The sequence below is a fragment of the Drosophila mojavensis genome, unplaced genomic scaffold (assembly GCF_018153725.1).
Source record: "Drosophila mojavensis isolate 15081-1352.22 unplaced genomic scaffold, ASM1815372v1 contig_16, whole genome shotgun sequence".
Taxonomy (NCBI): domain Eukaryota; kingdom Metazoa; phylum Arthropoda; class Insecta; order Diptera; family Drosophilidae; genus Drosophila; species Drosophila mojavensis.
The window spans coordinates 11586222-11609940 of NW_025318693.1; the positions used below are offsets into that span (position 1 = coordinate 11586222).

Genomic DNA, 23719 nt, shown 5'->3' on the forward strand with positions numbered 1-23719 from the left:
GCAATTATCTACAGTAAATTGAGTAAAGCATCGGAGGCTATCAGAGTGGAGCTGCGCCAGTGCTCGCCGAGGCTGTAAACTCTTGTTGCCACATTTTGTGGCAGCATTGTTGGCTAGCCAAATGGCGTGCAGCTCATTTGAATCGGGCCTTCGCATATTGCCGCCAAAATGCGTGCAGGCCGAGAGTTGAGAATTGAGGAATATGAGAAACAGAGAGACGCTGACCTCGTCATGGAGGCGCAGTTGATGTCGCCTTATTTTTGTTTTTCTGTTTTTGTTTTTTTATTTTTTTTTTTTTTTTTTTTTTTTTTTTTGGGCGCCGCTTAAACAAAGAAACTGAAAGGGCCGCAAGCAACAAAGCGTTGCTGCGTTTGGTAACATTTTTTCTTGCTTTGACCAGAAGCAGACAGTAGACGGTTACACAGACGCATGGCGCCAACTTATTGATTCGCGCCCCCATTCCAACTTTCCCTTTGGCACAAGCTGAAAGGATGCTGCGAGCGAACGAGAGGGCAACACAGGACGCACAACAAAGGCGCAGGGCTCAGTGCGCGTCTGGCTGTGCGAAAGTTCGGTTGAGCTTTCATTTTCCTTGTCGTACACTGTGTCTGTTCCTTGTTCCGTGTAATGTGTGCAGTGCATTCGGGCCTTTGTTAGCCATGCCCACCACCTGTGTTTTTCAGCTGGATCGCCTGAATCCCGTCTACAACAGCGGCGAATACATCAGCGGACGCATTCTGCTACGCACGGATAAGGTGAAGCGCGTGAATGGTGCGTCGCCGTCGCCATCGCCAATCTCCGAAACAAACTCTCAATTTCGCTCCTTGCAGCTGTCTACGTTACACTCGAGGGCGAGGCCAAGGTGCAGTGGTCCATGAGCGGCAAGAGTGAGACATCCAACTATTCGGGCCACCAGCAGTATCTGCACACACGCACCAACGTCTTCGACAACTCGCTGTTCCGGGCCGGAGTGCATGTCTATGTGCTCACATTGCGTATACCACCCGATTGCCCGAGCAGCTGCAAGGGCCCCTATGGCTACATAGCCTACAATATATCGCTGACCATCGACAAGCCCTGGGGCTTCGATGAGGTCTTCCGCAAGCCCATCATGGTGGTCCAAACATTGGATCTCAACTATAACTCGGAGTTTGCGGTACGTCTTTTCATTACGCTTTGAATCTGTAGCCAAGTGACGTGGCCCGAGAAAAATGTATGAACTTAATTTGTGCTCAAATGTGTCGCATAAGTGTGCGTAGGCGTTTACTGTGGTAATTCATACGAGATGAAGAAATTTGTATGTAAATTGTATGCAGTGCGAGAATATTCTAAAGAGTCGCAGCAATATGCCATTTAGTGATAGAGGGATAATTTCTTATGAACTATTAGCTAGAAATAGAGAAGTGATAAATAGTCGTGGATACTGTTGATATTTATGATGTAGGAAATTCTTCAATGATATAAGTATATTATTGTATTGTTTAATATAGAATTTGTATTCAAATCTAAGACAAAAACTTGATAAACAACATTTTTAGATATGTTTAAAAAAAAGTAACTACATACTTCATCTAATTTTTATTTAACAAAAAATCAGATTTGATTTCATTGAATTCAACCTTAAGAATTTCAAGTTAAGCTAGCTCAAGTATTTGGCGTTGCTGGATTTGAAAATCTTCATCTGTTTTGCTGCTATCTCTATAATATTTCATTCTCTTAGCTGCAGAGTGTTTTGTTAATTCTCTTTGTTATTGTTTTGTCATTTAATGGTCTATGAAAAATTAATTTATGGAGTTGTAAATTAGTATTCAATTTAGGCAATTAGCACTGTTAACAACAGCAGTTGGATTTGCAGCTGTAAAATGGGGAGTTTCACTCCCCCTATGATCACTCTCCATTGCTCAGAGTCTCATTTAGCTAAGTGCGCCAAATGATAGAATTGATGGAAGAAAATCAAACGAAACTAAACCTAAGATGCGAATAATCACTTGCATTGATGTACCCAAATTGCTTTATATTAAGTCTTGAGCTTAATCTGAATTCAACCTTTTCCATTGGACAGTTATCAAAGTTATATTTATTATTTTATTTATAAACTGAATTTTTCTGATTTTAGCTAAGTTAAGGGGATGCGAATAGTTTAGCTTATTCAAAATATTTGCAATATTTGATAAGGTTGCTGTGTGACTGGGTATATAATTTATTTATTTTTTTTTTTTTTTCAAATTTAATTCTACATTTATAATATATAAAAGGCAATATTAGAGCAATGTTTAAGCATGAGCATGATATTCTTCCCCAAAGTTAAAACGATCGAGCACAGGGTACAGGCTAAGAACAACAATTGCCATATTGCTCGCCGTGCGAGACCATGGAAAGAATTAAAACATAAGTTAAGAACTTTACAGCTTTAAATAACAGGCAATTTTGAGTTGAGTATTATTCGTAGCTTTATCTGACGGCAGCATAGATTAGATTAGCTGCAGTTTATCCACTCATATCAAATCCCTTTTGGCCTTATCGAAAGAGAAATAGCTACAAATGTTCTATCTGTTCTATTTGCATAGCACAATAATTTAAATTCATGGTCTTAAGTCTGCAAATAGAATAAATAAATAAGAGCAAGAGCTGCACAATTGCTGAATCGCCGAATCACTAATCGAAGTACAACTGCTCGCATTTTGTTTCAATTTAGCAATCTCTTTGTTCGTCATTTGCTCAGCTGCTTTGTGCAAACAAAAGAAAAGCGAGCGCTTAATAAAAACTAAAAATAAAAATAATTATTCCCGCTCTTGCTAGTTCACCTCCAACTGCGCTCACACAATTTAAAAGCCTCACTTTGCAGGTGCCTATTAAGTAAATCCAATCTAATGAATGCAGCTTAAAGATGAATCATGGGGCGGTAGTTATATTCCCTGAATTACTACTACATTAAAGACTTCAACATTTGACACGTCATATACAAATCACATTTGAAGCCATACACTCATGCACTCTATTTTGTTTGGTATTAGCCAACCATTCAGAAGAGTACTGAAAAGACATCTTTGGTTTACTAATTCTATTATTCCTTACTCATAGACAACATATAACCTTTGCATCTCTCATGATTTCTGCGAGCTTCATCTCTGTCATCCCTTAAACCTACTCAACTGCCTCCTTTTATATCAACCCCCTTTCTCCCTTTAGCTGCCTGTCAAGGATGAGAACATCAAATACCTCTGCCATTGGCCATGTGTTTCGGGACCCATTAGCTCCAGCCTGGCGCTGCCCGCCTCCGGCTTTACGCCGCTGCAGGAGGTGCCCTTCACCGTGGAGATCGACAACCAATCGCCGCACTACGATATTATTGCCTTGGAGGTGTCCATAAAGCAGCACTTCGTCTTCCTCTCGCGCAAGCCCGTCAAACGCAATTTCTACACGAAGACCCTCTGCAAGGAGATCGTCACGGATCGCACCCTGCGCCTGTCCAAGCGCATGTACGAGTCGAGCATTGTTGTGCCCATGGACACGCCCCGCTCCACGCTGAACCCCAACTACATTGTCTTCCTGCACTACACGCTGCAGGTGAAGCTGAAGACCGGCTACTTCCACTACGACACGGATCTCTCCGTGCCCATTGTGGTGGGCACGACGCCACTGCAGCATCTGCATGTCAGCACCTGCACCCGGCAGCCGGGTCGACGCACGCCCACGTCGGAGCGCCAACGCCTCATTGAGCGGGTACAGCCACGCCCCGCCACGGTCCAGGAGGAGACGCCACAGGAGGCGGCTGCCGAGGAGATTCATCAGACACTGGAGGACGACGAGCCGCCCTCGTATGACAGTTGCTGTGAGTGAAGAAGATACTCTATCTATCTCTCTCTCTCTATCTCTCTCTTTCATTGCAGTGCCGCCTTCGTTTAGCTTCGCTACTCTGGCTGGCAGCCAGCAGACGCTGGAGAGCCAACCGCGCATACATCTGCCCAAATTTCCGGGCTTTAGCACGCTGCTGGGCACAGCGCCGGCGCATGAACAGATCCTGGAGGACTCCGGTCTGGACATGCATTACTATCGCTCCTATGGCTCGCTCGACACGGATCACACGGGCCGCAGCCTAGATACCTTCGGCTCGCTGTGCGGCCCCCTGTCCGAGCAGGGCGAAGCGGAGCAGCAGGAGCAGGAGCAACGACTGGATGCCACGGCCCAGGTGCATCAGGCCGAGCATCAATTTTAAATGCAAGTGTCTTAAAGCCCATTGGGGGCATAATACGTAAGATTGTACTAGACATAAGTGTTTAGAGCTAAGTAATCTAATTATATTTTCGAGTGTATCATAATCCGTCTTATTGGAAGCTCTCATAGCTCATATATTATATATAATATATATGTATTATATATACATATATATTAACTATACTTTACTGCCATCCAAAATTGAAATTTCATTAAATCGAACTTATTGAGTGCCAGAACGAAATTTACAAAATATTATTCTATTGCTTTTTACATGCATACTTTTGATTCAATTAGACTATTACAAATAAACATGTATGTATGTGTATGCATGTATCTAGATCTAAATGTAGCTATATCTAATATTTTTGAAATAAGACTTGTGCGTTCATAAGTGGACAATAAATACGTATACAAAGACAAGTTCTTAATTCTTAGCTGTTTTACGAATTTATTTTAATTTATAAATTCTAATACAATTAATAATTATATTAACAATACTTTTTGGTAATAATAACAATGACAACAATTATAATAATGAATAATTATCAACAACAATTTATTGATAATGATTTAAAAACCATTAATGATGCTCCTGATCGATAAAACTATGTAAAATGCTCCAGATGATTGTTATTTATATATGTATATATACATATTTAGAAATAAAAGTGGGGCCAAAGAGTTCTGAGGCTAACGTGGAACAGAATTTTTTTTTTTTAATCAAATTTGACTGATATTATTATACTTCCCATCGAGATGAGTATAATGAAAATAGTGATGACACATTTTTGTTAAAATTTGAATAGTATGATTTCTGTTCGGCCCCAAAATATGGGTCAGTTTTCTGTCTTCATCTTCAGCGATAGGTCTAGAGAATATTTATATAGATATATAGGGAAGCAATTCGATGAGCTATTTTCACAGTTTTGTCTGCGTTTTCATTGATTTTGACATGATCTTTGATACCCATTTAGCCTCAGTTATTTCGATTAGCTTAAAATATTGTTATTTAAATCATATTACTTAATTCTTTAATATTATGAAATTAATTTAATAAAAAAAATATTTTGGTTCTAGATAAAGAAATTAAAAAGTATATTTTGTATTTTCACACTGAGGTTTCGATTTAATATTTTATTTATTTATATTTTTTTTTTATTTATTAAAATTATTTTAATTACTGTTTATGTGATATATGCGCGTTGGTTCAGCAAAATTATTTATCAAAAATTATGTTTATTTTCTGAAAGTTGTCTTTGATTTTTGTTGATGGATTTTCTAGTGGACTTCCACATATACATACATATATAAATATATTCATATCTATAGTTTATTTATGAGCCCATTTGAATTCGCCTATACGTATGCAACGCTTGGCACCTGAGACAGTTATTTAATTAAATTTGCCAATTGTTTACGACAAGTAAATGCTTGGCGCTTGCACCGGCAGCAGGGCCGCGATGAATTGCGATTAGATAAACACACTAAATAACAGAACAGTCGATATGGCCAACACCGATAAGGCCCGTTTAATAGGCCGAGCTATTGTCAACAAAACGGCAGACAACGCGCGCGAGTCGAACGGTGCTGAGTTCCGAAAATGAGCCAAATCTGCGACATCCAATTGGAGAGGCCCAGTGGGGTCTACCATGCCGGCGAGACGGTAAATGGTCACATATACCTAACTCTGACGGAGCGTGCCCTAATCAAAGGTGAGTCACGGTCAAAACCAGCGACAGGGCATGATTCATGTATAGATCTAATCAAACTCATCACAACTAATCAATAGATAAGGAAATGCATAATGTGAAGTGAAGTGAAGTGAAGATGGGCATATTGTAGCTGGAGATTATAAACTATAAATATATACAAATATTTATATATTATTCGAAAAATATCTATATATTATAGCTACACATATTTACAATTCCCTAACTTAAAGACATGGCATAAAGCTCAAAATGTAAATATATATAATCAATTAAAGCAGCTGCTGATAAAGCGCTAAATAGTGATAAGTTCGAAATATTTTTGTATGTCCAAACAAACAAAAAAATGTTGAAAAGTACATTGGCTTGGTAAATTCCCAGCTCTCTGAGGTATTTCATATTGCAGTATGAGAGCTTAGCTAAAGCTGAGTTCAGCTGCTCTAAATGCGCACACAGGTGGGTCAAGGTACGACCAGAGTAATCCCCCGACGTTTTTTGCTGATTTACCGGACATAGTTCAGGCCATTTTTCCTCAATCTTACCTGAACTTCGAACGAATAGTTCTCACATTTCTGCACAGTCTTAACATTAGGAGTTTCAAGGGTCGGCCGACATAAAAATATTTGTGTATTGAATTAATTATTCTTTATTCTTTTTAATTCTACAATATTTCTTGTTTATTTTAATTACAATCTTACATTAAGTGTTGAAATTCTCTTGCTAGATAAATGACAAATCAATGTTTTTCTGTTTTTAGATTAACTATTTATAGTTTTAGATCCTGAAAGTTTTGAGTATAAAAATCTGATTAGCAATATAATACATTTTTATGTTTTACATCAAATTTATATAGTTTTAGATCACATACAACTCTGATGAATAGTGAATAAGCTCATAAAAATACTAAACTTTTTCCTAATTACTTTCAGCCATTTTTCTGGAGTCGAATGGCTACGCATCAACGTCATGGGACACGCCAAGGAAATTAAAAAAGGCTAAGCCGGGCAGTGAGCCAGAAGCCAGGCCGTACCTTCACTTTGGCCAGCGTGTCGATTACTTTGCCAAGGTAGATTACTTTGTGGGTTCGGAGGCGGCGCTGCCGCAGCTGATGGCTGCTGGTGCCTATCGCTACGACTTTAGTGTGCAGCTGCCCGAGGGTTGCCCCAGCAGCTTCGAGGGGGCGCATGGCCAAATACGCTACACGCTGCAGCTGCATGTGCAGCGGGGCGGGGAGCAGCCAACGGAACCGGCCTACGTGCGGCAGCTGCAGCTGATTGGGCGTGACCCGAGTCAAGAGGCGCAACAGCTGCAGCAGCTGGGCGAGCTGCCCTGCGAGGTGAGCGCCGTCGAGCTTCGACCGGCATTGAAGTTCTGGCACCGTCCCCTGCAGCTGCACCTCGATGTGCCCCGGTCGAGCTACGAACCTGGCATGGGCATCTCGGTGCACGTGCAGCTGCACAATGGCCAGCAGCTGCTCCTGCAGCAGATCACCTACAAGCTGAACCAGGTGACCACCTATCTGGGCAGCCAGCAGGATAGACCCAAGCGCAAGGCCCAGCAGGTGGATCGTCGCCCGCTGATCAGCAGCAGTCATCAGTTAGTCACGTGTCCGCGCAACGAGCTGCTCAACTTCCAGCACCTGCACACGCTCCAAGTGCCACAGACGCCGCCCACGATGGGGGCGAACGTTTGCGACTGCCTGCACCTCGGCTACGAGCTGGAAGTTCTGGTGCAGACCAAGAATCCCCAACGTTATATCTCAGCTCGAATGCCCATCATCATATATTCGGCGCCCAGCCCAAAACAGGAGTTGGCCTTTTCCCAGCCAGTAGGCATCGCCAGTGCTCCGAGTCGAACCCCGGAGCCAAACAGCTTCGCCATGGCTGCTCCTCAGCTGACCGCCTCCATGAGCTCGTTGCGTAAGTTCCGATTTACATAAAACAAACATACATATATAGTATAACTATTAATCTATTAATTATTTTATAGCTTCTCATTTTCGTGAGGCCGAGTTCATGATAGCCACCAATCTGAACAAGGATAAGCACGCCATGTCCGGGGAACAGATGGATTTTAGACCCCGTTATCTCTACTACGAAATGGATCATGTTGAAGTGGAACAAATCTCTAGATCTACAGAAAATATGATATAATAATAATAATATATAACTATATAATATTAAATTAAATATTTTTATTTTTTAACTTATTAAATAATTTATTAAAAATCTTATTTGAAAATTATTTAAGTTATATTACTAAATAGTGACTTATCACTTTTTCAATAATAATAAAAAAATATTTAATAATTATGTATCTGTTTTTGTTTAATTTAATTTAATTTAACTTAAAGTTAATTTATTAAATTTGATAATTTAAAATATTTCGTTATTTCAAAAAAAAAAAAAAATAAATAAATAAAAATAAAAAATAAATAAATAAATAAATAAAACAATGAAACATTTATTTATTGAAATTGTAGAGATTCTTCTCAATTAAAAATAATAAAGGATATTGTTCATGAGCATGCATGAACATGGAAATATGAGAACCCTCTACGCACTCATCAGCGAGCTTGCATAAAAATTGATAACATGTGTGGACTGTCTAAATAAACAGATAAACTATGACCCTGACCGTCAGCGACAATAAAAAGTATGTAAGAGACGGGCGCTGAGCCTTACAACTCTAAAATATTGAAATGTATTATCTATACAAGTATTTATTGGCAACAACTATATATTTATGTAGGTTTATGTATGTACATAAATTATATTCATAATACGCCATAAGCATTGAGTTGGGAAGCAATCCAAGGAAAGTTGAATCCTGATTTTAGGATCGCAGGACACATAATATGCATATATACGCTAAAACAAAAGCGAAATCTACACTTTTGGGACCACAGCATTAGGTGTGAGTGATCGCTAAAAAGCAAAACAACCGAAGAAAGTAATATGTAGGCAAGTATTCCTAGGAATTTCCTTTTTTCTTCTAAGTGATTCTATTAAGTATTTTTTCTATGTATTTCCTCTAAGTATGCGATCCAAGTATTTCTTCAAAGTATTTCTTCTAAGCAATTCTTTTAAAAATTTCCTTTGCTATTTTCCGCTATGTTATTCTCCCAACGTATTTCCTCCAAGTATATTCTCTAAGTCTTTAATGCTTAGCTGAACGATCATTGTATATGTGTTCCAATGCGAACACTCTCTACCGCTTCGAGCATTCTAGTTTCGTTTTACTCAAATATAAATAGCAGATGAATACTTTTGCATACATATTGACATTTTAAATGATATTCTACAGCTCTCCTTCATCATTTGCTTTTGTTAGGCAGACAGAGAGACAAACGGAAAGACCGACTGTGGGATAGACAGGGAGACAGATATAGAGATATCCAGACAAACACGAAAAGACGCGCATATTAAAATCCGAATTAATTAATTACATGCTAATAGTCTAAATAGTTTATTTTTAATGCTTAGTATATATAATTCTTATTATATTATTTATAATTATTGGATGTCGGTAGTTTCTTCTGTTCTATAGTTCGCACAGCCTGTCTCAGTTTCATGCAATTCAATGAATTTATTATCAATTGGCTAGAGTCCTCTCAAATATATCTAGCCTGAACTAGGCTAAATTAGCACCACTGCTCGCGTCACCAATTTTCTATACATTTTGTTGGTGGTTTAAGCAACGAGAATTTGGTTAACAGCCGTGTGATAGGTAAGACGTTAAGCCACATATATTTTTATGCAAATAATAATAATTCTTTGGTATACATAATTTATAGCTGTATACAATATGTATATATAACTGATATTCACAATAAATCTGAGGCTTTGAGTATATGCATTAAGCACTATGAAGTACAGGTATCCAAATATCCTTAAGGAGTATTTAATAATTAATAAGCCCTTGGTTGATTTACTCTCTGGCAGGTGCAGTGGGTAGTTGCAATGCATTCGCAGGTGGAGCCGAGGGCATTGCGAAGTCGGTGTACATGGGATAGCGGGGTATAAAGTCATCGGTGCGATTGTGCTCATTCACATCCGTATCCACAAATTTGTCTGTTATATTCGTGGCCTGCTCGAATGAGGGCGGCTCTGCATGAGAGTGAGGAAGAGATTTATTAGAAACCGAAGCTAGTTAATAGAAGAAATACTTACTGCAAGTGTCGTAGCTTGGTGGCAGATCGGCGGCAGCACCTGCGGGCGTATCTGGCGTCTGGGGTATCCAAGTGGCGACATTGTTGGGGTTTTCGGCACTCTGAGCCAGAGGGATAGTGCCAATTATAATGGGCGTCTCGATTTCCGAGTCTGTGTGGCAGTCTCCCGTTTTAATGGCCATTTTAATCTTGTAGGACACGTCGATGATGCGCTGATTCCGGGAAGAGGGCGGAACAGGAGGTATTACTAGACTGGCATTAATTAAACGCTTGGACAAACGCCGCACACGCTCCGCCTGATACTCCGAGCTGAGAGTGTTTTTATGTGTTCTTGATTTATGAGTGGGCGTACTAGCCCGGAATTCATAGATCTGAATCAAGGATACTTCGATGCCTTCCAAATCGTAGCCATGTGACTGATTATCTATATGCAGCACATAGTGTATGCGCTGACCTGGCGCATAGCCGCCAAAGGGTATAGTGAGAGTTGAGATGACGGGGCCCGAGGAACAGGGCCAGCAGCAAAAGTACTTGATGTCTTCGCTCTTCAGAGGCACCTGCAAAGGTTAAATATAAATCAATAAGATAAGGGCTTAGCTAAAGACCTAGGGTACTCACTAGCATTTCGGGATACATGTTCAGATTGTAGGTCTGCAGCACGGTCAGGGGCTGCTTGAACTCGTTGTTGAAACGCCAGGAGCGATCGACCACGAGCGATACTTCGTAGGCGATCTTGCCATATTTCTCTACGCACGACGTAGGACACTCCAGTGGAAGGGGTATGCAGAAGGTATAGGTGTGCGTGCCAGCTGGCAATTCGCCCTCGCCAAACACATCGGTTCGAGAGTGCAAATATTGTTCATCGCCACGAAAGTATTCCGTATATGACTGTGATTTACCGTTAACAGTTCGAGTGCGATGCTCCTCCCAGCGCACCTTCGCCGCTCCCTCGAACAAGATGTAGACAGCTGCAGAGATAAGAGCAGAAATTACAACAGTTAAACATGAGTGAGCTGTGCAAGAAATTGCTAAGCTTCGATATTTCACAATTTACGCTTTGTGCTGTCATTCTGCCGGCTGAGTTTGTTTGCGTGACTCGCACAGTGGTATTGCTACGTTCAATATTGGAATACTTTTAGCTCAGTCTACATTCCCATACATTTATTAATTATTATAAGATATCGAATTTTTTTTTGTTTTTGTTTTTTTTTGTTTTTGTTTTCTTTTTGGTATAAATCATTTTTTAAAATACATTACTAATAATGATACATAATATAAAAAATTTATATTAAAATTGTATACAACTTTTTATTTTCTTTGATATTAGAGCGCACTGTAAAACGCAGTATATGATGAGTATAATTTGAAACTCATTTCTATTCATCTATATGTATATTATTTACTCTTCTTCTTCTTTATTTATTATTTTGGTGAAAAATATGTACAAATGTCTGACAGTGAAATAACTGTATAATAATCCAGGGAGCAGTCCATATAATACAACAAACGAAGCACGCCCAAATGATGCTAATGAATTTCAAATGGAAAAAAAAAAAAATTGCTCATATTTCTTTCATATTATCAAAATTTCAATTGATTGTCATTGAAGTCTGAGCATTCACAATAGAAATTACGACAGTATAATATGAGTCAATAATTGTCAAGGAAATCTTATCAAGTACAAAAATCACAGTAGAGATAGTATTGTGTAATTTCAAGTGTTATTAATATCTGCTCATTCATTATCTTAAAGTCTTAGTAAGTTAAGTTGATAGTTATAGTAGTTCATTTGATTAGCTAACAAGAAGTTCAAGATCTCATTTACAATAAGCAGTGAGCGAATAAGAGACATTCTCAATACTTTACCATTAACAGACTTGTTGCTTGTCGTTGTAAAATTAATGCGCCCATTGATAGTCTCGCCGCTGTAGTAAACCGGATTGGGTCGATCGAATTCGAAAACACAATTTGAAGGCATATCGAAAATCCAATTTTATTTCTATGGCACTGTATTAAATTTACACTTAATTAGATAAATAACATGTTTTACGAAACATATCAAAAGTCACTGGAATACCAAGTATAAATGGACCACAGCACGCGACACGAAAACGCTGAAAAATGGACCGCAGCAACGAACAGTCAAAACACAAATAAATTGCCTGAATACAAAATGCGATGAAAATAAAATTTCTGAGAGCCGCCGAGAGCTGAAGCAGTGTGACATCATCAACGAGTGAGCGAACCAAAACAAAAACGAAAACAACAGCTCATGAGCGAGTCTCTCAAAGCTGGTGGATTCGCAACTGTTAGAGAACGGCAGAAAGCGAAAGAGAGAGCAATTTCTGAAAAGCTTTGGTGCTGCTCGCGTCAGCTTTGGCACAGCTTTTCTATGTGTTTTGTTGTCGCCATCATTTAGCTTCGACGAACAAGCTGATGTAAACACAAACAGAGGATGTTACATTTGGGTAACAGCTGTGTGATAACTAAAGAGAGACAGATGTATGTATGCACATATGTATGTATGTAAGAGCTGACTTGTTGCTCTCGGCTAATAAATGTAATGAATATACGAACTTCATATATTAAACTTTTAAAGATTTTTATACCCTGAACCCATTGGAAATGGGAAATCAGGGTATAATGGTTTTTGTGAAAAGTATGTAACAGGCAGAAGGAGGCGTGGCAGACCCCACAAAGTATATATATTCTTGATCAGCGCGACGAGCTGAGTCGATATAGCCCTGTCCGTCTGTCCGTCCGTCCGTCCGTCCGTATGAGTGCGTCGATCTCAGAAGTTACAAGAGCTAGAGAGCTCAAATTTGGCATGCATACTCGTGTTTACCATACGCAGTACGAGTTTTCTTTATTTTTTCGATAAATCATCCGATAACTTTTTTTATCGAGAATAATCGAAAAATTGATTTTGTTTTTTCAGCCTCATTAGAATACTATCAGACCTGAAGACTTCAAATTTTGTGCTGTATATAAATTTAATGGATACAAAGATTTTGTAATTTACAGATTTTGGATACCACGCCCCCTTCGTCCCCAATTTGTAAAAAACGCATTTCAAATACTAGGTACTTGTGCTTTGGAATGTACATACATTTTAACCATATGATTACGTTCTGAAAGTTTCATTAAGATTGTACGTCTAGAAATTAAGTTATTCAACAAATAAATTCGTATAATATTGTCCACATTGCAGCGCAGCCCAAGCGCAGTCGCTGCTTACTGTGCCGTCAGCAGAGCGCGTTGTTATACGTGCGTCTGGATGCATGTATACGTATGTGTGCATAGAAGAAGTGAAGAATGATTAGAATATCAACTTGGAGGGTTCAGGGTATCTCCTAGTCGAGTAGTCTCGACTAGAGCCTTCTTACTTGTTTATTTTAAATATTTCTATTAATATGTATAATTTAGAATGGATATGTGTTAGTAGATAAGACCTCTCCTTCTGAATGACTTTAGCTTTCTGAACTTCATATTGTTTTTGTTTATTTATCAAACAGCGTGGGATGCTTCGTAAACAATCTGGGCTGGGCAATAAAACAATAATACGCTGATTAGCATCTACATACATAAATACTGTCGTGATTAGATATTGCATTTGATAAGCTCCTAAATCTGCACAGGCGATTCCACGAATTGTATTTCATCAACGCTCGACTGGTCCTGGGCCAACTGCTTTTTATCCGCACGTTGTTCGCCTCTATGGCGTCGGCGACGGCGTCTTTTCTGCGGCGGATTTGGTGGGGGACTCTGGAATGTATCCACATCGAAGACGGGATAGCGCGGCGTGAACCGAGCCGCCTCACTAACCGTATTGACATCCGTATCGGCAATATCGGCGGTCATGAACATGGCTTGCTCGTAGGTGGGTGGGGCTGTAAAAATATTATGGGTGGATTTTAAGATTAAAGAGATATTGTTAATAGAAGTAGAGAATATATTTAACATACGCAGTTCGGGTGCTAGGTCATCTCCGATCTCGAACTCATCGTCCCCATCCTCGGGCAGTTCATAGTCCTCTAGCTCCTCAGTAAGCTCGTAGCTGGGATTATTGACACCTGCCGCCAGTTCCATGGCCCTGGCCGAGGTACAGGGCAAGTCCCGTGGCACGGCCGCAATGCCAAATGTAGTGGGCGGCCCCGCCGTCACCAGCGGCACATTGCCAATGGTGATGGGTATGATGACTTTTGGATTGGCCATCATCCAGTTCATCACGGCCACGATGCGCACCTCGTACGAGACGCGAACCACCTTGCTGAGGTGCTCGCAGGTGGGCGCTGTGGCCGGTATCCGCAGCGTTTCAGTATACGACTTCTGGCAGTGGTGGAGCACGCCTCCACTCTCGCGCTTGGCCAGCAGAATCTTCTCGGAGACGATTTGCATCGTAGGCACGTCGGATGTGTACGTGGCGTGCAGATAGAGCATGATCATGAGCTTCCTGCAGTCGCTGCTGGAATCGTTGCGTACATCCGCATGGACCAGCATAAACTGGCCGGGCACATATCCCTGCTGCTGCAGCGTGACCTTTATGTGGACGGGCTTGGTTTGCATGAGGCAAAAGTATTCTATGCTCTCACTGCTAGCCGGCTCGCGCAGCATTTTATCCTCCTGGTTCAGGTCGAGCAGCTTGAGCACGGTGAAGCCCACGTTGGTGGTGCGATTGGAGGCGCCGGGCCGTATGAACATCACCTTGGCCAAGTAGCGTATGTGTCCGTAGAGGCCCTCAAACGAGGACGGGCAATGGCTGGGTATGGGGCAGGCAAAGGTGTACGTATAGCTGCCAGCTTCAATGGTGGTCGTCGGCGCCTGCTCCGAGCCCATCAGATATGTGGTCGAGGCTATGTAATCCTCTCGGCCCATAAAATACCGATTGCGTCCCGGACGGTACTGGTTTGTGGGCACGACACGCCCATGCTTGCGACGCCACTGAGCCTGTGCATAGCCGCTGATTTGTAGTTTAATTCCTAGAAGAATCAAGGGCAAATATGTAATTATTGTCTACACGGAAAGTTCAGCACTAGCTAAGAAAATAAGATAAAATCTAAGCAATCAAATAGTAAAATATTAAAGTTAATAATTCATTGCGCAGCAAGAAAAGTTTTTCTGTTTGATTAACAAAATAAACAAAGCTTAATGAAAGCAGATTTCATGAGAAGTAAAATATTTTTTGGGTCTGTAGATTATTTTCATTAAAATAATATAATCAAAGAGTTAATTATTAAATAAATGGTTTTTAAATGCTATCCATAAATATCTCTGAGGAGCCATTAAAATGACTAGTAAGTTTTGGCATTTCCTGATGCACACCTACACCTTATCACCAGGTAGATCCCCCTGAGCATTTATTGAATAATACAAACATTTGTTTCGCTTTCTTTTGCAAATCGATTAACTCTCTGCGGTTTATCAGTAAATTACGAATATAATGGGACAAAAAGGCAAAACGAAAACAAAGAATTAAAGAAACAAGTAAAATAAATACAAACACAGATTAGATAAGAGTGCAAAAAAAATTAAAATAAAATAAACTCTATATACTAAGTAATTTGTGTAGTAAAAAATTAAAAAAAGTCTTTATGCTCGGAATGTTGCGGGCTACAAATTGTTGGACATACCTCGCAGTTTCTTGGTCTTATTCAAATTGATGATCACCTTCCCGGTAACCACTTGGCCAGTAAAATATGTTCCATGCTCATTCTGATCGAAGGTTATTTGGCAATTATTGGACATTGCAGTTGTTTGAGTACTTTGAGGGCTAAGAGCGCTCCGAACCCGCTCGCTGCTAAATGTTAACTGATTAAGCTTTTTTTTAGGGGCTTCTAACATGATATAATAACTGCCAAGTGCTATCTTATCTAACAAAAAAAAAAAAAAAAAAAAAAAAAAAACAACTTTTAGTGATATATTTATATATAGACTTATAATCCCAAACGTGGATGCCTCAGTCTGAGTGAGAGTCTATGGAGACAGTGAGAGAGAGTCTATGGATGACTTTCATGTCTTGTGTATAATAAAATCTCTAAGAAGTTTCATGTCTTAAAATATTTGTATATAATATTTCAGTCTTTCATAAATCAAGTTTAATAATAATATTAAATTTATTATCTATACACAATTTTTTATCTCTACCGCTTGACTTATCTAAAATATTTCTTGAGTTTCGCTTACACATGTCAAATGTAACTAAATTTTGTTCGTATTTTGCTCTTCGTTTTTCATAAATAAGCACATAATTCCAATATTTTCCTATAGATAAGATAAATGTAGACAATTCCGGTTAGGTGTCCAAATAAAAAGAAAAGTTTTAAATTCAGTACTTTGTTTGCCAGCTAAGCGAAACGCAGACAAAATCAAAGACATATTATAAATATTTACTGTTAATCTGTGCAATTAAAAGGTCTCGCTACGACAATGGTTCTTGGCTGTGAAATTGACTTTAAAGATAATCCGTTTGGCATCTACTATGCGGGTCAAGTGATTTCGGGCAGTGTATCATTGAATGCCGATAAAGAAAAGCTAGTCAAGTGTAAGTTTGTAAAATTGTATAACAATAAATCATAAAATATTTCTAAAAGAAAACGTGATACAATTAAAAACAGTCGGGTGATACTGACTGCCGAATACCCATTCAGGGCCCCTGCTGTCTATCCAGCAAACGGACATTGAACAAAACCAATGTACTTATTTCATATTCGTGACGGTGTACAAAAATGATTCATGCTTATTTCTTGCTATATGTTAATATATGTACTTTTGTTATCTGAATCTCAGTTTTATGATATATATTATTTTTATATATGTATGTATAAAATGTAATTAAGTATTTTTATAAATTTTTAAAAGCCATAGTTAGTTGATACAGAAAGATAGTCATATTTAACCATAAGTATAGAAATCAATTTTAATTTGTATTTTATTTAATTTTGTGTCTAAACATTTTCAGCTATAATTCTAAAGATAAGAGGCTTTGCCATGACATACTGGACAGAAGATGAAACCGATGTGGAAAATAAGGGCACAGAAGAAAGTTATAGTGGACACGAGGACTATATTCATTCGAAGGTGGATCTTTTGGTGGCTGAGGGAACAAGTGAGTCTCTCTAATTGTACAATTCTATAATTGTATATTTTCTGTATAAATTCTGGTATACATTTCGTTGACAGATGTTGCTCTTAAGCCTGGCACCCATGTCTATAATTTTGTTTGTCAAATACCCGCTGTATGCCCCTCGTCCTTTGAGGGCACTCACGGTCGTGTGCGCTATACAGTTACGGTCAAGGTCATTAGGCCCTGGAAATTCGATCTGACCTACTCGCGTCCGTTTACCGTGCTGAAAGTTATGGATCTCAACAGGGAAGGTCTTTTCCTCAATGTAAGTTAAATACGTATCAATAAGTATTTATGAACAAATCAGATATAAGGATGAGGAGAAGCAAGTAAGCAATATTGAGTTGGGTTAGAAAATAGAGAGGAGTAAGACTGAAAGCTTTATTAATCTGTCTTAAAACTTTTCGCCTGTTTATAAATATATTATATTATTTTTATATAATTATTAATTTTTTTTGGCGCAACTCAACATTATAATTTAGATATACCAAGTTGTAAGTTTATGCTATATACAGTAAATTTCGGTTATAACGATGCTCAAGGGATTGTCGTTATCAACGGTAGTCGCATATAAGTTTTCGCCTCACTCGGAGTCGATATAACCGGATTCCACTTTTTTTATATAAAATATTTCACTCAGTAAACTATTTCTTAAAGATATCACCTTGGGCTACATTTCATATTTTGCATAGACACCTGCCCAGTCGGAGGATCAGAAGACCTATAACTGCTGGCCCTGCCGTTCGCAGCCGTTGCGGCTGCAATTGTCGCTGCCGCAGCGCGGCTTCGTGCCTGGCCAGACGATACCTGTGGCCGTGCTGATCACGAACGACAGTCACATAGGCGTGGAGCAGATTGAGGCCAGTTTGGTGATGATGGTGCTCTACTACAGCCAGCACAGTGTGGATACGATCAGCGAGCGATTCTTGGTCAGCAAGAAGCAGGGCGAGGGCGTCACCAGAAACAGCAAGAAGCAGTACGTCTTTGAGCTGCCCGTGCCTGCAACGCCGCCCACCTGCTTCGACTTGTGCCGCATCATACAGATTGCCTATCAGGTGGTAGTCGAGACAAAAGTCAAGGGCTGGCACATCAACGAGCGCGTGCACCTGCCCGTGACCATTGGCAATGTGCCATTGAACAAGCAACTGACCCAACAGCCTCGCTCCATCCCAGTGGAAGTGGAAGTTGTCGCCCAGCAGCTGGACGAGAAGGCGCTGGTGCTGGTGGATGATGCCGCAGCTGCTGCAATGCCAGCCCCTGTCAATCCCTGGGCAGCCGATGCTACTATAGGTGGGTCAATGGAGAACCAAAAATATTCTATATATCTCAAATGTCTTGCTCATTTTACAGATCCGCCCAGCTACGCAGAGGCGGTGCACATACGCGCTGGACCCATTAAGTCCAACATTAAGCCCCCAGCTAATCGATCGAGAAAGAGCCAAGAGTTCAGTCCCTCGACAACGCAGACCAAGGAAAACTGCGCCTTTACCCCGCTCTATGCTGTATTCCACATAAACGGCGAGACTGCCAAATTGCAAGACATCGATCGTAGCACCTGGATCTGAGTATGTTAGATAGAATTGTTTACTCGACAACTAATTGAATGGTAAATAAAAAAAAAATTGTATAAGAGAAACAGTGTACGAGGCTTGGTTTAGATTTTAGTTTTAAGGAAAATACATTTTTGTTTATCAAACAGTTTTGTCTGGGTTTGTTTTCGTGTAATTACCGAAGCAATGCACACCTCGACTAGGGTTCTATACAGTTCCACGCACGAGCCCGCAATGTTTATTTCACATATCACATAGCCCATATATATACCATATATGCCTATTTATAGCTGTGTAATACCATAACATACCATCCCATATTGAATATCATAACTTTTCAATTTTAAAAGTTTTTTTTTTATACCCTGAACCTATTGAAAATGGGAAATCAGGGTATAATGGTTTTGTTAAATGTGTGTAACAAGCAGAAGGAGGCCTGGCAGACCCCATAAAATATATATATATTCTTGATCAGGGCGACGAGCTGAGTTGATTTAGCTCTGTCCGTTCATCCGTCTGTCCGTCTGTTGGATTGTTGCCGACTGTACAATACTCATTCACGCTGCCTACGCTGCCAGATCTCTAGTGGTTGGGAGAGAAAATTGAGAAAATCTTGGCACATTATAAATGGAGGGTATGTATATGTATGTATATCAATTCCAAATTTCAAATATTGAGCTTCAATAGTTGCGAAATAGAAATAGGCGGATGAACAGTAAAATTGACATTGTATTAAAAAAAATATATATATATATAATCTGTTGGCGTTCGTGAATGAGTATAAAAAATACGCTATGTTTAGCACTGGAAAAAAGGTAAGTTTATATTCTATACTCTACTTTCTAAAAGACGCAGAAACTCTTTAAATATGTACATACATGTGGAATATAAATTTCAATTTAATTTCTAGAGTAATCTGTACATACCAAAAAGTGTGGTCCCCAGTTTTAGATGCCGTCATTGTTGCTGCCTAGATCTAACAGAAGCCAACTAATATTTCCGTTCGGACAGCTTGGTAGTTTTTAAGAACAGCTGCTCGAAATGGTCCTTAGAGTATGCAGTAGTCGCATAGTTTTGTCTCGACATATAAACTAGAGAGCTACAAGCTATCCTTGTAAACATATGATATAATATAAATATATTTAAATATAAAATATTAAATTTAATGGCTATACTTTGTTTATTTTTTCTTTTTTTTTTACAAATTTTTTTATTTATTTATAATGTTTTGTTTTTTTTTTTTTTTTTTTTTTTTTTTGTTTATTCAATTATATATAATATGCTCTTTAATTTAGGCCGAAATCAAAATCTTTTTTTTAGTGTGGTGTGCAGTGCACTTGGGCAGAATATTTAATTTACAACTGACACGACGATAAGATAAAAATTGTGGAGGCAAAAAAAAAAAAAAAAAATCTATTTATATGTATTAAAAAAAAAAAGCTGCAAAAGTTTGTTCCACTCTCAGTTCGTTTCAAACGCGGCGCGCGGAATGTTTGGCATTTGCCAAACTTGTTGCCGTTATGTGAGAAATAAATAGCGAACCGCTTGGGCTTTAATTACAATCCAATCAGTCGTGTTTTGGACTCCGATAGCGACAAGTGCGAAGAGCAGCGAGTCGGTGGCGCAGTAATACTTACAATTACATTTACAGTTATCGGCCCGATAACATTGGGACTATACATATATAATGGGCATTACCTGTATAATCAACTTCGATAACAATCCCCATGGCACCTACTTTGCGGGTCAAGTGGTGTCGGGCCAAATTACCCTCAAACTAGACAAAATCAAACTGGTTAAAGGTAAATATAGAAATTCCAACTAAATATAAACTCGTGCGAAATTGTCTTTACTTTTTTTTCACCTTTAAATCTGCCATCAAGCGTGTTCTTCCCCATGACTCATTCTTATCTTATCGGCAGCTACATGTATAACAGTTGTTAAATGTGCAAATTTCGGCATGTTAGACCCAGGCAATAGAAAATGATTCATGTGCATTCTTTCTCTTACATGGCACGCGTTAAATTCGGTAGCTGATGGCATCAATCAGCGGTCAATAATCATTATTAAAATAATCAAACAAAAATACCCTTTTGAATATAAGCAAAGACTTAATTAGTTATCAGTCTATGCTATTTTAAGGTTTGATTTCATAAACTTGCAATATAGAGTTTATTAAGGAGTCCCAAACTTGGGAAATTTTCAATGTAGTCAAATTAATCTTTTAAAATACATGTTCTTATACCTTGCGCCCATTGAAAATGGTAGATCATTATATATAAAATATTTAACATTATATTTACATACTTCTGCTATTACATTTAAGCATTATAGATATAATAGTTTTTAAAAATATATATAACACGCTTTTATATATTAAAGATTTATTTTGATTTTTACATTCTTCTTCTATTGCATTCCATGGCAAACAGTTCATCAAAATTTCAAAACGAATTTATAAACAAATTCAACTTTACAATTGGACAAACCCAAACAATTTGTATACTCAAAATTTGTTCGTCTTGCATCTTGCGAATTATTGTTGTGATATATGTACATATACCTCTATTTACATTAAAGTATATAAAGAATCTGTATACATAGGAAAATAATTATAAATGGTAATATGCAATTGTTAAGTATATATTCAGCTTGTTGTTGACTTTGTAGATCTGACGTCATGTGCGATGCAATGCAAAAAGTAAATATACAATCTTTGGAGAGGGAGAATAGCTTCTTCTTCTCTCGTTCGCTGCTGCCAATTAAATATAAATAAATTCAATAAACTTATATCAGATTCAGCTCGCCAGCCGGCTGCACTGAAGTTCATCGGGCAATAGTCGGCTGGCTTATCCCATTTAATTCATTTTTTTGGGCGGATTAGGTATATAAATTGTACTCAGTGTATTCTAAAATTGACTAATATATTTGGATAAAAATTACATATGTTTTATTATTATAATTTGTATATTTTGTCTTATAAAAATCCCCTTTCTTTCAGCTCTAACACTAACCATAAGTGGGTTTGCTGAGACAGAATGGACAGAATCGACTGGCACTGGCAAGGACGAAACCACCGATACATATCGCGGCCGTGAGGATTATATAGCTTCCCAAACGTATTTGGCGGGCTCCAGTCAAAGCTGTTAGTAAATCGCCTAGTTTTATTATGTTCAATCATTATAACTTCTTGCATTATCGCAATAGCACAAGTCTCAATTGAGCCTGGAGTGCATGTCTACAACTTTAGCTGCCAAATTCCGCCCACATGCCCCTCCTCCATCGAGGGCCTCTACGGTCGAGTGCGCTACATGATTAAGGTGGCAATGGTCAGGCCCTGGAAATTTGATCAGTCTTACACACGCTGCTTTACGGTGCTCAAGATCATGGACCTCAACTACGACAGTCCACTGCTGCGAGTGAGTTGCTAGACTCTACAACAAGTGAATATATCATTTAATCACATATCATCTTCAGATGCCCACCCAAATGGAAGCACAGAAGGTGTATTGCTGCTGGCCCTGCACTTCGGCCCCGATGCAGCTGCAGATGACTCTGCCGCAGACGGGCTACGTCTCTGGCCAGATCATACCTGTGGGCATGCTGGTGACCAACGACAGCCACATAGCCGTGGAGGCACTGCAGGTAAACCTTGCTATGATGGTCACCTACCACGCGACGCACATGTCCCGGACGCACTCCCGCAACGAGCGCCTACTCGTGACCCAGCTGATGGGCGATCCCGTGCCGCATCACTGCAAGAAGCAGTTCACCTATTACCTGCGTGTACCCGCCACGGCGCCCACGTGCTTCAATCTGTGCAAGATCATCCAGATCGCCTACCAGGTGGAGGTGGAGGCGCGCGTCAAGGGCTGCCATCGTAACCAGGCCATCAGCATACCCATCACCCTGGGCAGTGTGCCGCTGCTAGAGCATCCGCCCATGCAACCACAGCCACGTGATCTGGATGGACTGCCACCACAAGAACTGGATGCCAAAGCTTTGGGGCACTCGGCAGTTGTGCCACAGGCCAGTGCACCACCTGCTGATTTCAATGCGCCGTGGGCTATCGATGGCAGCATTCGTAAGTTGTCCTCTTTTTTATCTAGCTAACTCTCTTTAATTATATTCGAACCCTTAGCACCGCCCAACTACGAGGAAGCTATTCATATGCGCACTCAGCCTGATGGCACCAATAATATGCAGGCTACTGCACCACCAAACACCTTGAGCCTGGATGAGCACGGCTTCGCGCCACTCTATCCAATATTTAACATACCAAGCCCCACAGCTCCCTCGGACCCCAAAGCACCTCCAAATACTGACGTGAATGCCAACAAAGGCACTTGGCTGTGAGCAGAGCAGAGTATAAAAGACAAACTATACAGACTAATATTATTATTATTTTAAATAACTGAAATTTCTGCTTAATCTAGTCTGTATTCACGTAAAACACGCTTCATGTGTGCTAATAAAATTATATTCTAACTTAGAATTAACAGCATAATTAAAAGCATTTAAATATTTATATGGGCTGGAAAATCACTTGAAATGAGATAAGAAAGTGGTCGATTTATAATGAAATGAATACATGTTAAATTCGAAGCTAAAATATCTAATCTCTTATAACTTATTAGTGAATAGCCGAAGGTCTTTGTTGCCACTGCTTTACTCTATAGATTAGTTTTAATTTTATATTATCTCTAAAAAATAAATAAAAAATATTAGTAAATATATTAAACAAACAAAAATATGCTAAAAATATATATAATATATTTTCTGTAAAAAAATTTAAATAAAATAATTAAAAAAAAAAAAAAAAAAAAAAACAAAAAAACTATTCAACAAAAAATAATATACTAATAAATTATCGTAGATATTAAGCTGATATAAAAATGATTTGGAAAATTATTTATATTGAATAAATAAGTTCATAATATTAATATTA

At 39.1% G+C, this 23719-nt stretch overlaps 6 protein-coding genes across 7 annotated transcripts; 4 read left to right on the forward strand and 2 right to left on the reverse strand.

Annotated features, from left to right (window-relative positions):
• The first annotated feature begins 521 nt into the window (after positions 1-521).
• Positions 522-4938, forward strand: LOC6572632 (arrestin domain-containing protein 3). The gene is made up of 4 exons (XM_001998702.4): positions 522-771; positions 831-1156; positions 3190-3832; positions 3891-4938. Exons 1-4 carry the CDS (start codon positions 660-662, stop codon positions 4214-4216), a joined length of 1407 nt encoding a protein of 468 aa, XP_001998738.3. The 5' UTR covers positions 522-659; the 3' UTR covers positions 4217-4938.
• A 799-nt stretch (positions 4939-5737) lies between these two features.
• Positions 5738-8091, forward strand: LOC6572631 (arrestin domain-containing protein 17). Its single transcript, XM_001998701.4, has 3 exons — positions 5738-5930; positions 6857-7846; positions 7917-8091. Exons 1-3 carry the CDS (start codon positions 5819-5821, stop codon positions 8078-8080), a joined length of 1266 nt encoding a protein of 421 aa, XP_001998737.1. The 5' UTR covers positions 5738-5818; the 3' UTR covers positions 8081-8091.
• A 1559-nt stretch (positions 8092-9650) lies between these two features.
• LOC6572630 (arrestin domain-containing protein 3) lies at positions 9651-12258 on the reverse strand. Of its 2 annotated transcripts, XM_044007402.1 has the most exons (5): positions 12176-12257; positions 11965-12105; positions 10717-11066; positions 10100-10655; positions 9651-10036 (listed from the first exon to the last, which is right to left on the reverse strand). In XM_044007402.1, exons 2-5 carry the CDS (start codon positions 12074-12076, stop codon positions 9858-9860), a joined length of 1197 nt encoding a protein of 398 aa, XP_043863337.1. In that variant the 5' UTR covers positions 12077-12105; positions 12176-12257; the 3' UTR covers positions 9651-9857. The 2 variants fall into 2 exon arrangements, with proteins under 2 accessions (XP_043863337.1, XP_001998736.1); XM_001998700.4 differs by having other exon boundaries at positions 11965-12258.
• A 1324-nt stretch (positions 12259-13582) lies between these two features.
• On the reverse strand, positions 13583-15902 carry LOC6572629 (arrestin domain-containing protein 17). Its single transcript, XM_001998699.4, has 3 exons — positions 15729-15902; positions 14064-15077; positions 13583-13988 (listed from the first exon to the last, which is right to left on the reverse strand). Exons 1-3 carry the CDS (start codon positions 15841-15843, stop codon positions 13723-13725), a joined length of 1395 nt encoding a protein of 464 aa, XP_001998735.1. The 5' UTR covers positions 15844-15902; the 3' UTR covers positions 13583-13722.
• Positions 15903-16396: 494 nt separating this feature from the next.
• LOC6572628 (arrestin domain-containing protein 3) lies at positions 16397-18876 on the forward strand. Its single transcript, XM_001998698.4, has 5 exons — positions 16397-16639; positions 17057-17203; positions 17278-17486; positions 17914-18511; positions 18572-18876. The coding sequence occupies exons 1-5, from the start codon at positions 16525-16527 to the stop codon at positions 18784-18786; spliced, it is 1284 nt and encodes a 427-aa protein (XP_001998734.1). The 5' UTR covers positions 16397-16524; the 3' UTR covers positions 18787-18876.
• Positions 18877-20326: 1450 nt separating this feature from the next.
• On the forward strand, positions 20327-23278 carry LOC6572627 (arrestin domain-containing protein 2). The gene is made up of 5 exons (XM_001998697.4): positions 20327-20573; positions 21773-21916; positions 21979-22190; positions 22249-22855; positions 22913-23278. Exons 1-5 carry the CDS (start codon positions 20459-20461, stop codon positions 23125-23127), a joined length of 1293 nt encoding a protein of 430 aa, XP_001998733.1. The 5' UTR covers positions 20327-20458; the 3' UTR covers positions 23128-23278.
• The last annotated feature ends 441 nt before the right edge of the window (positions 23279-23719 follow it).

Excerpts from the sequence above, each read along its gene's own strand:
- LOC6572632 (XM_001998702.4), top strand. The coding sequence starts at position 660 with ATGCCCACCACCTGTGTTTTTCAGCTGGATCGCCTGAATCCCGTCTAC. Across the intron at positions 1,157-3,189 it reads ACTATAACTCGGAGTTTGCG|CTGCCTGTCAAGGATGAGAA; the intron begins GTACGTCTTTTC and ends TTCTCCCTTTAG. Across the intron at positions 3,833-3,890 it reads GCCCTCGTATGACAGTTGCT|TGCCGCCTTCGTTTAGCTTC; the intron begins GTGAGTGAAGAA and ends CTTTCATTGCAG.
- LOC6572631 (XM_001998701.4), top strand. The coding sequence starts at position 5,819 with ATGAGCCAAATCTGCGACATCCAATTGGAGAGGCCCAGTGGGGTCTAC. Across the intron at positions 5,931-6,856 it reads GGAGCGTGCCCTAATCAAAG|CCATTTTTCTGGAGTCGAAT; the intron begins GTGAGTCACGGT and ends AATTACTTTCAG. Across the intron at positions 7,847-7,916 it reads CGCCTCCATGAGCTCGTTGC|CTTCTCATTTTCGTGAGGCC; the intron begins GTAAGTTCCGAT and ends ATTATTTTATAG.
- LOC6572630 (XM_001998700.4), bottom strand. The coding sequence starts at position 12,076 with ATGCCTTCAAATTGTGTTTTCGAATTCGATCGACCCAATCCGGTTTAC. Across the intron at positions 10,656-10,716 it reads ACATGTATCCCGAAATGCTA|GTGCCTCTGAAGAGCGAAGA; the intron begins GTGAGTACCCTA and ends TAACCTTTGCAG. Across the intron at positions 10,037-10,099 it reads ACCAAGCTACGACACTTGCA|AGCCGCCCTCATTCGAGCAG; the intron begins GTAAGTATTTCT and ends ACTCTCATGCAG.
- LOC6572629 (XM_001998699.4), bottom strand. The coding sequence starts at position 15,843 with ATGTCCAATAATTGCCAAATAACCTTCGATCAGAATGAGCATGGAACA. Across the intron at positions 15,078-15,728 it reads TAAGACCAAGAAACTGCGAG|GAATTAAACTACAAATCAGC; the intron begins GTATGTCCAACA and ends TGATTCTTCTAG. Across the intron at positions 13,989-14,063 it reads TGACCTAGCACCCGAACTGC|CCCCACCCACCTACGAGCAA; the intron begins GTATGTTAAATA and ends ATATTTTTACAG.
- LOC6572628 (XM_001998698.4), top strand. The coding sequence starts at position 16,525 with ATGGTTCTTGGCTGTGAAATTGACTTTAAAGATAATCCGTTTGGCATC. Across the intron at positions 16,640-17,056 it reads TAAAGAAAAGCTAGTCAAGT|CTATAATTCTAAAGATAAGA; the intron begins GTAAGTTTGTAA and ends AAACATTTTCAG. Across the intron at positions 17,487-17,913 it reads GGGAAGGTCTTTTCCTCAAT|ACACCTGCCCAGTCGGAGGA; the intron begins GTAAGTTAAATA and ends TATTTTGCATAG.
- LOC6572627 (XM_001998697.4), top strand. The coding sequence starts at position 20,459 with ATGGGCATTACCTGTATAATCAACTTCGATAACAATCCCCATGGCACC. Across the intron at positions 20,574-21,772 it reads CAAAATCAAACTGGTTAAAG|CTCTAACACTAACCATAAGT; the intron begins GTAAATATAGAA and ends CCTTTCTTTCAG. Across the intron at positions 21,917-21,978 it reads GGCGGGCTCCAGTCAAAGCT|CACAAGTCTCAATTGAGCCT; the intron begins GTTAGTAAATCG and ends TTATCGCAATAG.